Below are 17,411 nucleotides of genomic sequence, written 5' to 3'. Positions count from 1 at the left end.
AATAAACTGGTTCAGGTCTGGTTCACATATTGTTTTTAAGTGGGGAAATAGCAGATATGTGATTTCACGTTAGTTTACAGTCCCCCAAAAATTCTAATAAGGGTGTAACAGCGAAAACAGTTTACAGCACAGTTGTGTTGTAATGTTTGCCAAGTAATTTCCTTAAGTATAATAAGGGTCTAACAAGTAGTTTAATACTGTCTACTTAAGAACGTGTTATTTCTAATTTTTGTTTAAGTACAGCTTGTTATGTCGTAAACGTTTACTGTAAAATAAAATGCAACCAAGTTTTTAATTTGCTGATTACAAATTGTAAGATATGGTTGTATTACCCTCTAAAGGATTTCAGAGCCAGCTTATATTTGTCATGTCTGGAGTTCATTTGAGGATTCCTAAAAGTTTTGAGAAAACATCTGCTGGACTAAACATGAGGAGAAAAGTTGAACTCACCTGCGGCGCTGCGCGGAGGGAGAAACGGGCGGACTGCTGATCCAGCTGTTGCACTGCTGTGTTCACAACTCAACAACACACGCCCCCCTCATTTCCTAAACACACAACCACGCAGTCACACACACCCTCCACATCTCCAACCACGCAAGAAAAACTCAACTCTCAGCCCCGTGTCGCGTCAGGCACCTTCATCCAGCTGAGGTGCGACCTGTGAGAAATATTTCTCAGTGGAAATTCATTTTACACACCGAGTGGGAGCGCGGGGGAGGGGAGTCGTAAGGACACAATTAAAGGGGCAATGGGAGGGACTGTGGGATGGTGTGACAGAGTGGAGAGAGAGATGGCGAGAAGAGGAATAAAAGGCCCTGAAAACGTCTCCAAGCGTAGATGGCAACAGGAAGGAGGGCTGCAGGGAGAGAGGGAGGGGAGGTGGGAGGGATGGAGGAGGAGAAGGGTGGGCCTCAGGAGTTTGACTGACAGGTGAAATGTTTGGGAGGGGAGTAAAGGGTAACACGCGCACACACGCGCGCGCGCGCACACAGACCTCATGTCCATCCCTTGGAGATATTAATAACACGGACATATTTTCCATTTCTTGAGCTAAGATGTTTCTTTTAAACCATTAAGTTGAACATTCAGAAGCAGAAATTCTTCCTGGTCAATGTTTCCAAAGAAAACTGAACTATGACAAATTAATAAGGCTGATAAAAGCCACAATACACTCCACTCAGGACTTACTCGTTTCACCAGTTTATACAAAAAGCCATCTGTAAGTTTTAGTATTTCAAATTGCTGTCAGAGAACTATTTCATTGATTTAAAAGACACAATAAGCAACATTTTCCTAATAAGCTCAGGTCAAAATCAAGTATATGGCAGGACTGCATGTAGTCAGTGTGTGAAAGTGTGTCCACCTTGTTGCACAAGTCGTCAGTTGTGTCTATAATGTGGATAATAAATGCTCATCTGCAATTTTCTGTAGTTGCCCTAGTAATACTTGTTGTTTGAGTAGACTATAGTATATCACATGGTTAAGCCACATTTGAGTAAAAAACAAAAAATGTTAGAAGATCAATACTTTGTTCAATACTTTCGTTGTAATTGTGCTATTATCTGTTAACCCCACTTGCTCTTGCACCTGTTCCTACCTGAGGAGGTCTCGTGTCTCTCCGACTTGTACACAGACTCATTCTGTATTGAGCCTTGTGTCAGACTGGACTAACTCTCAGCACATGCAGAGCAGTTTTTTCTCAGCCTCTGCTCTACGCATGCCCCAGCTTTTAGTAACTTTTGCCCCTCTTCATTGGTTCCTTGTGGCTTTGACAAAAAATAATATGAAAATGAATAACGGTCCTTTTCTTTAACATGTTCATTGCAACATTGTTGTAGCCCCAAAGACACTGTTATATTTTCTAGTTGTAAAAATGAGCAGCCCATACACCAAACAGAAAAAACAGTTTTAATATTTAATCAACTAAAATGTGTGTTACAGCCTGTGTCTACAGTTTGGCACCTTTTTGTCTAAATTTTACTTTTTAAGGTATGGATGCCAAACAGGGTGACCGGACGAGAATAGGCGAAATTGGGTGAGGGAGATGTGTCATGTGAAAAGGATTAAAATAGAATAATTTACAGTAACAACATTTGTTATTATAATACTATAATATCAGTTACAGACTCTAAGGATGATATGAAGCACAGTGTCTTGGCACAGGTACGGGTATTTTACAGCTACTTTAAATGTCTTTTCAGCAGATAAAATTGTCATTTGGCTGTAGGAGCTTACAAACACATTTTTAAATATATTTTTTTATTTTTTTATCACAAATTCTTCTCCATATGGCTGCACCCTCTGGTTTAAACTGGTCAGATGACATCAACAACCTGTTATGCAATTGATAAGTGAAAACACATCTATAATATTATGACATATAAAGTTGAAAAAAAAAATCAAAATTTGAAGGCAGCATATTTAAACAGATTTTTTATTTTGAGCCCAACTCTTGTTAAGTTTTGAAAAAGTTTTACCAATTAATAATGTTTCATTGAGATAATTTACTTTTCTTCTTTAGATGAACTTTGAGTTTTAGAAGGCCAAAAACCCATATCCCAAAGAATGTTGAATATAAACACTGAAGTGAACGTGGATAATGGTTAATAATTTAATATTTTCACTTGCAACCATTTAATTTTCAAGCGCTCAAATAATGACAAATCAGGTTGAATTAAAAAAATTTTGGGGGCTCCAAAAACCAAAAGATTTGAGTAATATTCTCATATAATTTCAATATAATTGCACATTTAAGCTTTCTTAATTGCTTTTTCAATTCTTTTTTACCCAGCATGCATGTTTTCAATTCTTTGTGCATGCATGTCCACATTTCTTCTGTCCAGTTTCATTCCCACTAATAATTACAAGAATGTTTTTAATAAAGACCATTAAAAATAACAGCTGAGACCTGATCAGTCTCCATTCACAAGCATTTCCTGCTGCCATATTGCCATATTCCTGCTCCTCATATTACATTTTACCAGTTTGTCAAAAATCCATCTGAGCTCTTGTGAGTTCGGAGAACTGATGCAGACGTCAACTGATGTGGCTTAAGGCCAAGTTTCCTACCGTGGTGTCACTTTGACCCATAGACAAAATTACATCTGCTGTTCTCTGCCAAAACATTCTTCCATTTATAGATTCAAAGAAACTTTGGCAAACAATCTGTCAGAACTCTTGTTTATTCTATATTGCCAATCACTGCATAATAATGTTAATGTATCTGAAGGATGTGCCGTGTCTATGAAGAACTATGAAGAACAAGAGTATCTATGGAACATTTCCACAGGTTTAAGTTTTAGGTCTCAGTTGCTGTGTAATAAGATGCTGCTCTCATGTCCACATGCTAATGTGTTGTGCTGTTCAGGTCTTGCCTTAATTAACACCTGTGATTTGACCGTTTTTTCTCCCGCCATGTTGACGCTGATGTGGAAGGAGTAAAAAGGAAAAGCTGCTAACAGCTGCCAGCATATAAAAGATTAGAGAGAAAATAAGAGGGAAGGTTGATTTACTTATTACTTACAGCAAAAGAATGCCAAGCAGACAGACAGACTGTCAAAAAAACCTTCCAGTCCCGCGGACCATGACCTCTGCACCACAACTAAAGTTATGGACACATCATATTCAGCATTTTTTTAAGGCCTATTTTATATTTCCTGTTATTTATAATTATATGTAGTGTTGCGAACCAAAGCAGATCAAAGCAGATCAATGCTGAGACTGAGTTCTTGTATGCACCAAAGGAAGGGGGAAAGGTTCTTCACTGAACCAACAACAAGGGTTCTGGGTGGAACCATTACACCATAGCAGAGTTCTGTGTAGAACCTCTCATTGGGGACTCAGGGTGGAACCTTTCACAGATGGTTTTAGGCATAAACTTAATGTTGGGTTCTAGGTAAAAAAAAGGGTTCCAAGTGGAGCTTTTATAAAAGGCTCTATGAAGAACCAATAAGGGTTCTACTATGGATTTCAAGCTTCCTGTTTTCCTCAGAAAGCACTGATCAACTAAAAGGAAAACCTACCAATAACAATAAACAATCAATACTTGTGTGTTGGGTTCACATCTTTACTGAGTCACAGTTCCAACACATTTCACCAGCAAATGACAGAGGAGGAAACACAGACGGGGGGAAAAAAAAATAGAAATCACAAAAAAAGAACAAAAATTGTAAAAGCTTTGTCACTGAAAAATGATTGTAGTTAAAAATCTGTGTTGTACCGACAGACAGTGGAAAGAGAAAACGATGAAGGTGTCCAACATGAGACCGAGCACAGACACACAAACAGCTCTGTAAAATCGCCACATGCTCTGCTTTTTTTCCCCCCCAACAGGCAGCAGCTCTGGTCAAACAATTCACAGAATTTTTCTCTCTCCTCTGGCTCCCCCATGTGTTCATGTACAGGTGGTGCATGATTGCGGGTGATGTGGATACGTTCTTAACTGAGGCAGCAGGGACACCGTACACAGCGAAACACACACTTAGCAGCGACAAACGGGAGAGATAAAGGGACAAGATACGAGAGCAAGTACAGGAAGAAAGAGACAAACTGCCTCCTGTCAGAATAATCACATTTCACTCTTTGACTCTGTGATTTTTAGGCTCTCTGAGCATTTCAGTACGATCACTGATTCTTTTGTTTTATGCTTCAGTGTGTTGCCAGGCAGGACCGACAGCAGGATCCATCATCTCATCTTCCATTTGTTACATAATCTGGATTATTTTACGTTATTATCACGACTTCCTCCTCCTCTATTAGTCACGTAGTATCACAGATCTGCTGACCCTCTAGAGGTCAGCAGATCTGTGATACTGTGTTTAACTTGCAGTCAGACTCCACTGATCCCTGTCCACACGTACTCGGCCCCCAGCCAGTCCATCCCATCGCAAACACGCACACAGACAGACGGAGAGAAAGAGGACAGAGTAAGAGGGTGATTCTCGCCTCTCGTCTCTCCGCGTTCGGGACAGAGACTCAGCCTTCACGTCTCAGTCTCATTTTAGAGTCTGTGGCTGGCAGTGGGCAGCTAATAACCCTGTGACCCCTGACCCTAGCACAGGTCGGAGACATAGTCAAAATCCTTGAAGTAGTCCTGTTCCTTGTGGCTGAGGGTGCGGCGCTCGCGAGGCGGTGTGAGGGCAGGAGGCTCAGCTGTGAACTCCATGTCAAAGTTGCTGACGTCTTCTTTCCCTCCAATGGTCGGGATGAACGGGGGCGGGACTTTCCTCTGAAGAAGTGCCTCCCAGTCCATGCCCTAAACGATAGTTACATTTAGTTTCTCATCATGATGCGCTCTCAGTTCACCCTTCAGTTTTCATTCATTTAATCTTTATTATAACTCTAAAATACACCAAGATAAAGATCTCCTTTACAACGTAGGGGAGTAAAAAAAAAAACATAAAATCAAAGCTCCAAGCCCTCCAGGATTTTCTGCTTTTTTGGGGGATTGTTGTGGTCTAAATGTCAGCTTTAAAATGCATGTTGCAAAGTTTTTAGGCATTTTTTTGCAATAAAATGGCAGGATTGTTTAAATACCAAAACAAACAAAAAACAAAGATTCATTAGAAACGTGATCTCAACATCTCAACTTCCTGGATGGACTGATAATGTTAAAAACCGGACACTCACCCTGAAGAAAGGTTGCTTTTTGACATCTTCAGCATCCTTTTCTCCAGAGCCCAGACGTCTTTCAGGATTCCTTCTCAACAACTGATAACACATCAACAAAAAGAAACGATTACACATCATTTATACAGTATTCCACGGAGGGAGCTAATAGAAAATGAGGATATTCTCTGAGATTAAAGTGGAAGAAATTTAAAATTCTGAGAAATTAAAGGAAAAAGAAAAAACACAGATTTTGTTTTTTTGCGGTCAAGGGACAACATCACTTCACTTTGCATGACTATATCAACGTCATTTCAGTTCGTTGTTTTATAGCTGATTTGCTTTAGGTGATGTTGTTTTGTGTATGAGGAACTTAATCTCTGGTTACGTCTACATGCAGTTCAAATGGATTTGTGGTACAGCAGGACACAATACGACAGATCAACAAATTAATTGATCCGCAAGTATTTCCTTATTGCTAAATCCAAGTACAATGATTTGATTAGGTCATCCACTGCAGTTATAATACACGGCAAGTGGCGCCGTCTTTGGCATGATGAGGCTGATGCAACCTTGCATCCTCCTTTGTTTTGTTTATTTTTTACCTACAATGGCCCTCATATGCTGTTGTAGTATTCTTTGTTGCCTAAGTGACTAAAAATGTATTGCCACTTGTAGCGTAGAGCTTAAATATTCATATTTTGAACATGAAAAGCAAAAAAGGAGTGACAGCAGAGTTTCAGTAAGCCACGTCTTACCCTTCTCATGATCCCGATGGCTTCAGTGGAGAGGAAGCGAGGGTAGCGCACTTCATCGTTCACTATGCTGTCGAAAACCTCCTCTTCATCATCACCAGGGAACGGAGACTGAGAGAAACAGGCACATTATTCTGCATTGCTTTAAAGATTATACCACTCTGAAATCTCTCTCTGACAGCCTCAACTCAATTATATACTCTGTGTCAAATATTAAAAGCTTAAAATATTTATTTCCCCCCATCTGGCACTCAGGTGGAGGCATCACAGCCCACACTGCTTGTGTGGCAGATATCTCTCGTTTGGTTTGACTCCTGCAACACTTTGAAACCTCTTACTTATCTCTTATGCATGTCCTTTATAATGGAATTTATAAAGATAATACTTTTCTAATCATGAAATGTAAAGTTTCTCACACTGAGATGAACATTTACTGAATAAACATGTAAATACACGGTAAATACCAAGTAAATAACATTTTCAAGTATCACATATTATTTGAATATTAACTAGGATATCCTGGTAGAGATGAAAAGAGAAGATTATTAGTCCATCTCTCACCAGCTGTGTCATTAGCTCAAGTCTTTCTATAATTATGACCATATTTCCCAGAAAGGAAAGAGAAGTTGGTCTGTGAGACAATGTGCTAAAATGGCTCACTTCCTATCTGAAAGAAAGAACATTTTCAGTCTCAACAGGAAACTGCTCTTCATCTCCTGCTTGCATTAAAATTGAAATCCTCCAAGGCTCAGTTCTAGGTCCCTCTTGTTCTCATTGTTCATGCTTCCCTTAGGCTCTGTCTTCAAGAAATACAATATCCTGTATCGCTGTTATGCAGACGATACAAAGCTTTATTTACCAGCCACACCGACAGTACCTGATCACTGGACGATCTTTTTTAAGTGTCTAAAGGACATGAAATGCTGGATGTTGAGGACTGAAATGAAATCTTGGTGGTTTCTTTGACACTTCCTTGAATTTTAATAAACAAGCTAGATTGTTAGCCAATTTAAAACCATTTTCGTCTCATAAGGACCTAGAAACAAGTATCCATGCCTTACCATGCCTTCAGATCAATTACTGCAACTCCCTGTTGGTTGATCCTGTCCACCCTTTCTCGTCTCCACAAAACACATTACTCCTGTCTTCACCCACCTGCATTGACTATTCCTGCATTTTAATTCTGCTGTTGGTTTTATCCTGTATGTGATTAATCTAACTTCTGATTTTATTGCTCTGATTCTGATTCGATCATGTTATTGTCTCAGGTTTTCTTTTTAATCGTGCCTTCCATTTTTTAGTCTTGCCTTCTCTATACTATTGCATTTTTTTTTTTTAACTTTGTTGTATTATTGCTGACATTGTTGTATCTATTTCCTCTATCACCTGTTGAGGCTGATACTAGCCCATCTGCCTTGACTGGACTGTGGCTCAGCAGCTGTTGTTTTTTAATGTGCTACATGAAAAAAAACTGACTTGACTTGAAAGCCCACAGCTTTCAGGTCCAAACAGGATGCTGTCCACCTTCCTCATAGTTTTCCACATTCACCTAATTTCTTTCTGTCTTTACAGAAAAAAATAAACTTTATAAATAAATAATTTTTTCTGGATTTTTCCGTCCATCAGCGGTTCCACTTTTCTCTCTAAAGACTTTGGGCCCTGAATCTCTTAGCAAAGATCAATAGTTCAGTTCTTGTTTTGAGCCGGAAAGTACCTTCCTCTTTCTGCCTGAAGGGAATAGTTTGACATTTTGGGAAATACGCTCTTTCACTCTCTTGCACAGTTTGATAAGAAGATCAATACCACTCTCATATCTGTCCGGGAAATATGAAGCTACCACCAGCAGCCATTTATCATATCTCATATATAGTCTTTCTTAGCCTAAAGACTGGAAATGGGCTCCATTCAAAGGTAACACAAAGTGACTGCCAGCGTCAGGCTCACTAAATAATGTGTTAAAACCACACAACAACCAAAGTGTACCCAATGTGTACGACACATTTTTATAGGGGGTTATGTGACTATTTCTTGGCTGGGACCAGCAACTTCCTGGAGTCTCCACTGGTTGCCTAGCAACTGGAGCTGGCCAAGAAATAGCCAGAGACATAGCCCCCCCGTACTCACATTTTTACACTTTTTTTTTTTTTTGTAGAGATGAATAAGGCTGCTTGGTGAATTGTTACCTCTGGAAAGAGCCCAGGCTAGCTGTTTCCCACTTTTTCCAGTCTTAGTAGTTGTACTATTACACGAAGGTTGAAACTGAATTTCTGTCTGGAAAGCTTGTGTAGTTTGTGTAATGGTGATTAGTTTCAGTTAGTGTTCATTGTGTGTTTTCATTGCATTTCTAATGTGTTTATTGTGTTGGTTCAGAACATGGTGGTATACTGATGAATGCTTTGTGTCAAATGTGGGGTTCAGTTCCATCTCTAATAGCAGTGAATTTAAAAAGAACACCCAGACTCTGCATTCTTACCTCACCAACCAACATCTCATAGACGAGCACTCCGAGCCCCCACCAGTCAACCGCTCTGGTGTATGATGTGTCTGTCAGCACCTCTGGGGCCAGAAACTCGGGGGTCCCACAGAACGTACTGGTTCTGTCTCCAAAGCCCATGCCTCGACAAGGGAAAGAGGATATGATAAGACAGAGGATTATTGATTGTGAGAGTGATGAGAGACATATCGATACTTGTCAAATAAATTACGAACAGTAAGAAACCCAGTTTCCTTTGATGTATGGAACTTTTCCTCATCTGGTGTTGTAGAGGACAGATATGAACACTCACCTTCTTTACAAAGTCCAAAGTCTGCTATCTTCACAAAACCCTCTGTGTCGAGCAGCAGGTTGTCCAATTTAAGATCCCTGACAAAGAGAAGGAATAGGATCCATGCCAAAGATTGAGTGTTGTGAACAGGGTTCTTGTACAATTCAAACTAAATATCTTCTTAAGCCATCAATATATATAATTTAAAACAATTTCTTTGATAAAAAAAGAGACAATTTATGGAGTACTAATGCATCATTTGACTTAAATGAATGGTGACTGCTCACAGCACCTCAGCCCTTTGTGTTTATGGTGGTGACACAAAATAAGAGGGAGAACAATTAAATGCACAAGTACAAGGCTAACAGAAACAGTTTCAAAGAAAAAAGATAACATCTTCACACAATACAAAATTTCCCAGACAATGTTTCGATCACACTCGGATCTTCATGTGCATGTCGCCTTTTCTTTGGTTACGCAAAATAACTCTGTTGAGAAGTTGCGAAAGAATCACATGAAGTGTTGTGTGAGCTATGTGCAAACAACAGAGATATCAGTGCGAGTTGCTGCTGTGCACCACTAGAGCTGTGCAGGATTCATGTGGAATTCAAAAGATTTTTCACTTCCACAGTCCAGGGTTCCTACATATTTTCCATTTCAAAATTCCATACTTTTCCTGACTGAAATGTTCCGACTTTCAGAGCACAAATAGCTAGATGTTTGTTATATAATACATTTTTATAAAAGGAAACAAAGTGTTGTGAAAGTCCTTGTGAGACCCACATAAAGAATATTACTATTTTTTTCTAATTTCAGAGAGGCCTCTGTCTTTGTGACCCATTGTATGAATTAACCTTTTTTTTTTATTTCCAACTAAACAGAATGAGATGGCAGACCAGGAGAGATGCAAATACATTTTGCTTGGCAATTTGCTATTGTATACAACACATTTACAGTAAATTAAGGCCTTTACTTGATTTCATTTTAAGAGTTTTTCAGGAGCTGCAGGAACCCTGGTTCCTGTAGAGTACATGTCATGTGTGGAGGGAAAACATGGAGACAAACAGCACTCACCGATATACAATCTTATGGTCATGAAGGAACTGCAGACCCAAGACCACACAGGCTGAGTAGAACCTGTCGAATAAACAACGGACAGAGTCAGCGAGAACTGAAAATACACGCTGCCACATACTGACACATTAATGGATGCATCGACACAGACATAGAGCATGGAGCTTTCCAAGAAGACACACACGCACACACATCCTTTGTTTCTTCTCTTTGACACACATTCACGCAGCAGAACTCACACAGCACGTGGCTCAGAAAAGACGTCGGCATGTATGTGCATCATGAGGTCTCCTCCTGCCGTGTACTCCATGACAAAACACACATGTTCTGGCGTCTGGAAACATGCAAACAGGTTGACCAGGAAGGGGTGGTGGGAGCCGTTGACGGTCTCAAAGATCCGCTTCTCACACATCAGACTGGAGACAGACAGAGGGGGGAGGGGAGGTGGTGCGTATGAGACAGTAATTACTCCACGAGGTGTAATTATGAGGTGAATGAGCTTTGTTGTGTAGCTGAGACTTGAAGTTGAGGTCACCGAGTACTGTGTCATATAATACAGTTACCTTTCCACTTCATCTCTCGCAACAATGTCTCCCTTCTTCAGGGCTTTGATGGCATACAGGCTGCCGGTCCTTTTGTACTCTGACAGCAACACCTGGAGAGATTTATATTATACTAATTGTCATAAAATCTCCAAAACAAACAATGTCAGTCCGTCTCTCAATACTTTGTGACTCCCCTACCAGGTCTGTGGCGATTTTCTAAAACTATTTTCAACAGCTGATTAATACTTGCTGGTTGTTACAGTCACAACCTCCACAATAATCAGGTTGGGTTTTTGCGACCCTCACAAAATATCCACATTGCTGAACATCTGTGGGACGTTTCTGAAGCCTGGTGGGAGCTTGTCCCACCAGCAGCATTTCAGAAGCTCCGTTTTCCCCCGCCATTAAAAACATTTATGCTATTATTCTCCAGTCAGTTCTCCTGACGCAGGCACTGGCTTACAACTGGAGCTGGTCTGTGGGCGAGACAAAAACTCACTGTATGATTGTGTATGTGACAATAAAGTTGACCTTTACCATTTTGTGCTACTGCCATGAGTCAGTACACTGTTTAATGATTTCCTTGTCCGTTTTTATGATCGTGAGTCTGCATGAGGTGTTTTATTTTGAAAATTTCTGTGTCTGACTTCCTGACTGCTCTATCTGCTCTGTGCAGTTTTATGCAGCATCTGTCAAAAATAGACAAAAATAGAATGGGCGCATCAGCTCCAGCGGACGTGGCACAGCTGTAATGGGACACGGGAGTGGATTTTCTCTCCTGTGCTGTCCCATCCTAATAAAAATACTGCCTTTGAAGGTCTCGACCCCCAATTTGTGAACCACTGCTCTAGAGAATGACACACAGCCAGTACTTCTGAACAAACGTGAAGTTTGAGTACCTTCCCAAAGTGTCCTCTGCCGAGCACTGCTATCAGCTTGAAGTCCTGCAGGCAAAGAGGGCCGCTGCTGGGTCTGACAGAGAGATTACAGGCAGATCATAATAATAATTACTTTTATTTGTATAGCACCTTTTAAAACAAGTATACAGACTGGATTTTCACTGGGAAAAAACGCCAAACTTCCACAACATCCATGTTGTGTCTTGCTAGGAAAAAGGCTAACACTGTTCAGTGTGTGACTGTTTGTGGTTCGGCATCCATCACGTTTCTCATTTGGGGCGACATATGCTGTAATCCACATTAATGATTACTTGGCGTTATTTGCAGGTGTTAAAAAAAGAGGTTACAACACAGGACAACCATATTGTGTGTGGGGGTGTGATTCTTGTGTCAAGCTGTGTTGGCCATATTGCAAAAAGATGCTCAGGTGTGTGCATGTGTGTGTGCGTGTATGTGTGTGAGAGACAGGTCCTTGTGTGTTTGTGCACCTGCGTAAAGAGTTCTGGGACAGCGATCTGGTTGGCTGCTCGTGAACCGGGACATCCGGCGTGGACGGGGGCTCAATGACCTGCGTCTGTTCCTGTGAAGCACCACAGAGAAGAAGGTGAAGGAGGAGGGAGGGGACAAGTGGTAAAATGAAGGCGCACAGAGAATGTGGAGGGAAAACGTCAGAAACAGATTAACAGCAAATGAGGGAGAAATGGGGACAAAATGATTGCTAACATCTGTAACGACCTTCAGTCACAGCAGACAAATAGACAGACAGTTATTGAAGCTCATCATGCCAGATCCCCTGCTGGCCGAAAGCCTCACTCCTCCCCTCTTCCTGTCCTCTCCACTACTTCCTCGCTGCTAATTAGTTCTCTAAAAAACATCAGAGTAATTAATCCCATAATACTTCAACCCCGTTGAACACACCATCTGCCGCAGGCACAGGCCCACTCTGACTCTCTCTGTGCCTAATTCTGCGTCTGTCTGCTGCTCTGGTCTCGAAAATTCAAATTTGCTCTCTTGCTGTGACCAGAGGGAAGCACTGTACAGCATGTTGCAAAAGGTCTGTAATGTAATTCAGAATGTAAGAAATCATTGACAAAATAACACATGGTAGTTCTTACTTTAAATTCTTATAATATTATTATATAAGATTAACTCAAAACTGTTGAAGGCTACTTGTGGGGTTCCTCAAAGCTCAGTGTTAAGGCCCATTACTGTTTATTTTTTATATCAATTATATATATAAGATTTCAAACACATAATTAATTTTGTTAGGTAAGAAATTTAAAACAATTTTAGGATGCTATAAAAGGGTTGGTTTGTTTTTAAGAAACTATCAAGCAAGACTTAATTCATGACATTTGTTTAATTTTTGTGAGTGATTATAGATAATAAAGTATGCTGGAAACAATGTCTAAATTATATCTAAGCATACATCTCCAAATTAATTGTAAAACTGTCTAAAATGAAGGAATAATATAGTTGTTGTAAACAAAACTAAGTATAAAGAACCAATTTAGCCACTGTGATATGGGAGATCATAAGAATCCAAGAGTTGTTTGAGATGAGAGAAAGTCAAAATGATTTTAAAGAAAAAATCTGTTGCAGAAAAACTTTAAATTCCAATTTAAAATGTGATCCAGTATTAACTTTAAACTTACACTTGAGGAGGTTTAAAATTTAAAATAGGTGCCTTTTTGAGATGGATTGAGCAAAATTATTCTCTGCTGAGGCATCATGAGCTAGGCTATCAATTATAACATATAATGTCACGATAGCAAATAATATTACTTCTTTTTACTTTTAATCTAGCTTGAAAACTTCTTTTTCAGCAGTCAGAAGTTAACTGTTCTCCCCTTTTATACTAACTAGTTCCCAACAACACTCTAATTAGTTTTTTTTTTAAATTTCCTATTGTAATTTCAGCAAGCAAGCGGTATTTGGTATAGTTTACTTAACTTGGATCTACTACTGTGAGATTAGTTTTTAATTGCATAACAGAGCTCTGTTGGGAATAACTTATTTCTTTATTTTATTTACTACAGTTACAGATGTGTTTAGATTTCCTCTCTCTCACTTTATCGTCCTCTGCAGATTGTGTTCCTCACACTGGGACACTAACACGGATTTGGCCTTGATCAAATTAAAGCTTCCCTCCATGCAATTACGTCTCATTAAAGCTGTCTCCCTGAGTTTTCAGTTCTCAACTTCTCTAATTATTCATCCTTTCTGTTCTCTCTCCTGTCAGGCCCCTGCTCTGTCTTGCATTTCACTGCAGCACACAGTGCAGCGGCCCATGACTGGAGCACTGTTCTCAAGCCAAAGGCTGCAGGTAAGAAGTGAGCAAAATAGTAACATGATAGTGTTAAGATGCCCATCTCTCCCTCTGTCTGCCTCCCTTCCTCTTTGGCCTCCATTCCTCTCTCCCTCTCACTCACCAAGGGAGCGGGTGCATCCACCACGTCTCTCCTGGTTTCAGCTTTGGGAGGAGAGTCGCTCTCCAGATTCAGCTTCTCCACTGAGATTTCTCTGAAGACACAAACAAAATAAAGAAGACATAAAAGAAGGAAACTAATGCTTCATGAACAATAAGATCTATTGCAAGAGTACTTTGCCCAAGTGTTGAAGTGTAAAAGCTAGAGGTCATTTTATTTTAAATTGTAGACAGTCAGGCAATTAAATCAACTTTTCAAGTTGCCACATCATCATCCTTCAATAATTAATCAGAACTGGTCAAAATAGTGCTGAATTAAGTTTTTATCATGGAGTATCATTAAAAACGTTTGTGTGTCTAATAAAAGAAGAAATTTTTGCACCTAACTTAAAAGAGTAAAAACAAATAAAATGTACTTCAAATCTTAAAAAATAATTGTAATCATTTTCACACATTTTTTTTTGAAGAGTACTGAGCACATTCTGGTTACGTACCCCGTGCTGTGAGTGTGTGTGAGTGCGCTGCTTGTGAAACTTTGTGTGTAGGCAGGTGCGTTGCTTCCACTGGGGATGGCGTTCCTCAGCAGGCGGACCCACGTAGCGATGTCCACATTCATCTGACGAGCACGCAGGAATGCTTTATCTGAGAACAGCCAAAGTGGAATAGAACTGAATACATGAAAAGTAAAACACTAAAGCAGCTGTTGCTCCTACGTCTCATTACTGTGTGCGTCTAGGAAAAGGAGGTAATGATCCATTCGTGCAAACTTCAGCATCTGATGGAGGGAAGTCTCCTGTTGCTTTAATGGCATGAGACAGCTGAGCTGTTGCATTAACCTGGGTTTGCATTTCCTGTAAATGTTTATAATCCCAGGTCCAGAGAATACCAGAAGCCATTAACACTTTATCTGTAGCATCACTTCTCAGGCCCTTTAGTTCTCTTTAAACAAGGCAGGCATCACAAATGATAAATGGATAGATCGCTCTGCCAGAGGCCCATCAGGCTGGAAATCACTCTCAAACTCATGTTATAAATATACTTTCACCTGACCTCAAGGTTGGGGATAGCTTATGTAAGTATATTACACTTTAAACTCCATTTTAAAATGTGATCTAGTATTAACTTTAGACTTATACTTAATGAAGTTTAACTTTCAACTTTTAAAAACAGGCTGCCTTTTTGAGATGAATTACGAACCATTTTTTTTCAGAGGAAAAAGGCTTCTCTGCTGAGCAATCATGAGTAAGCTAACGAAGCTAACTTTTTAGTAAACTTATTTATTTTAATTTGGGTAAGCAAGCATTTCTGTACTGATTAAACTGATTTAATTTAGGTTTGAATCACTAAACTTTGATTTGCTAAACTGAGATTAGTTTTTAATCTGCTTATCATTATTATTTTTTCAAAATTTCAACCTAGTACTAATAAATTCTGATTAGTACCAATAGCTTGGCTTCCATTAATGACAAATTATAGATTTATGTGTGAACATATACTCTATATTTCAGTTCAGTGGTTGTTTGTGTACATTTGACCATACCGTGCTGTTTAGAGAAGACTTTCTGCTGCCTTTGGAGTCTTCGGCCTCTCTCTATTACTGGGTTGAAGAATGTCACCTAAAAAAATGTTAAAAACATGTTAAAAGCAAAAATCTCAACTACAGTAAGTGTCTTTTTTTTGTATTAGTATATGATTGTGTGTCTCATGTAAATGCAGGCTGTAAGGAGCTGTGGTCATTAAATTCTATCTGTCACATGTATTTGTCACATGTATAAGGCTGATGAATGCAGCTCATGTTGAGTTGTATGTCCTCTGTGTGTGTGTGTGTGTGTGTGTGTGTGTGTGTGTGTGTGTGTGAGTTTTTGTGTGTGTCAAGCACCTCAGCCAGCAGCAGCCCCTGCGGCTCCAGTTCCAGCTGGACTTGGTGTCTTTGGTTATCCAGGAACTCTTCCAGCTTCAGGTACTTCAGAGCACACAGGGAGCGATAATCTCTCCAGTACACTGCAATCTCCATCTCCCTGGACTGATCACACAACACAAACACCCAGGATGTAACATGATGCTTTTTACATTTCAAAACTACAGTCTTTAATTCTCTTTTCAGCATTAGTTCTCATTACGGTCGTGTCTTCCTACTCCTCTTCCTTGCTCTGCAGGCACCACTTTCACCTAATACATATGGCGTATTTCCGTGTGATTACGTCTGATGCGGACAATCTCCTAATGTGCGCTGCGTTTGTGAAAGGACAGAATGTCCTGACTTGATTCTTAGGGTATAGTTTGAGCGCATACGTGAAAACAGCTTGAAAGTGTGTTGTGTCTTACTCTCTCCAGCTCTACAGTGAAGGTCTGGTCCCAGGCCTGCTCTCCAACTGTTTTCCAAACTGTCTGACCCACCACTGTGTTCTCCAGCTTCAGCACCGCGCTCACTTCAGCTGCAAAACACACGCACACACAGACACCGCTTTTTACAGTAAAAACACTGCCTTTATTTATTTCAACTGTGGAAACCATTTGAAATATTGAAGAGAGCAAAAATACAGATTTTAAATAATTCTTGGATTTGAATTGTCCAAAATATTTCAAATAAATATCAAAAAAATGTTTCTTTATGGTTAAAAGTAAAATCATTTGCTAAAATTAGAAAAAAGATGAAATGTCTGATTCATTGGAAACTGTTAAACATCAAGCATGGAGCAGAATATTCCACATTACACACATTTTATAACTGTGAACAACACATTATGTACATTCAAAGGAAGCTGCTCAAAATAAGACATGAAACACTTACTGGAGAGCTCCTCGTTCTTGCCGGGGATCTTGAGGCTCATGCTGCTGGTGCTTCGGCTGTAGAGGCCACTCAGTTTGAATGAGGAACGTCCATCTGCCGGAGAGTGAGAGGGAAGAACCAACGGGTTCCCTCTGCTCCGACCTGGGACGACCTCTAGCAGCCCCACACAGCCAAGAAGATGCACCTGAAGAGTACCTGGGAGGAAGGAAAAGTCTCTCGATTTATAAAGATCAGCGCTCGAAAAGGTAAGAAGAAGAGTGACGCAGCTCTTGAAAAGAAAACCATGAGATGGAGATTAAAACCAAATATCTAATTCAATACCCGTGAGTGGCGACGGCTTGCTCAAAGTGCTGTACTGGTTATGGACATAGGGGGTGCTGTGGCGGGAGCTGAAGGCCGAGGACGAGGCCAGCACGAGCTCTTCCTTGATGAGGCAGGCCTTGGGATGATCCTCAGGGAGCTCCAGCAGCCTCTGCTCCAGAGAACACCTGAGCACGTCCAAACGCTGGGAAGACTCGCTCAGACCACACTGAGCCTGCAGACAAAA

At 40.2% G+C, this 17,411-nt stretch overlaps 1 protein-coding gene across 4 annotated transcripts in view; it reads right to left on the bottom strand.

The window, feature by feature from the left end:
* Positions 1–4,045: 4,045 nt before the first annotated feature.
* The window catches only part of pkn1b (protein kinase N1b), a 41,981-nt gene continuing 28,615 nt past the window's right edge, over positions 4,046–17,411 (bottom strand). For all 4 annotated transcript variants that reach the window (XM_084743745.1, XM_084743743.1, XM_084743744.1 and 1 more), the window contains 17 exons: positions 17,186–17,399; positions 16,865–17,059; positions 16,399–16,508; positions 15,953–16,096; positions 15,614–15,689; positions 14,568–14,715; positions 14,078–14,168; positions 12,134–12,225; positions 11,646–11,718; positions 10,765–10,856; positions 10,441–10,617; positions 10,202–10,264; positions 9,149–9,225; positions 8,836–8,978; positions 6,366–6,473; positions 5,629–5,709; positions 4,046–5,254 (listed from right to left, as the gene is read on the bottom strand). In XM_084743745.1, the coding sequence (XP_084599871.1) occupies positions 5,051–5,254; positions 5,629–5,709; positions 6,366–6,473; positions 8,836–8,978; positions 9,149–9,225; positions 10,202–10,264; positions 10,441–10,617; positions 10,765–10,856; positions 11,646–11,718; positions 12,134–12,225; positions 14,078–14,168; positions 14,568–14,715; positions 15,614–15,689; positions 15,953–16,096; positions 16,399–16,508; positions 16,865–17,059; positions 17,186–17,399 (2,088 nt within the window). In that variant the 3' untranslated portion in view covers positions 4,046–5,050. The remainder of the gene's footprint in view (positions 5,255–5,628; positions 5,710–6,365; positions 6,474–8,835; positions 8,979–9,148; positions 9,226–10,201; positions 10,265–10,440; positions 10,618–10,764; positions 10,857–11,645; positions 11,719–12,133; positions 12,226–14,077; positions 14,169–14,567; positions 14,716–15,613; positions 15,690–15,952; positions 16,097–16,398; positions 16,509–16,864; positions 17,060–17,185; positions 17,400–17,411) is intronic.

This window comes from Lutjanus erythropterus, chromosome 19 (assembly GCF_056507025.1).
Source record: "Lutjanus erythropterus isolate fLutEry1 chromosome 19, fLutEry1.hap2, whole genome shotgun sequence".
NCBI classification, from domain to species: domain Eukaryota; kingdom Metazoa; phylum Chordata; class Actinopteri; order Lutjaniformes; family Lutjanidae; genus Lutjanus; species Lutjanus erythropterus.
The sequence above is the reverse complement of the archived record's forward strand: the minus strand, read 5'-3'. Positions and strand labels throughout refer to the sequence as shown.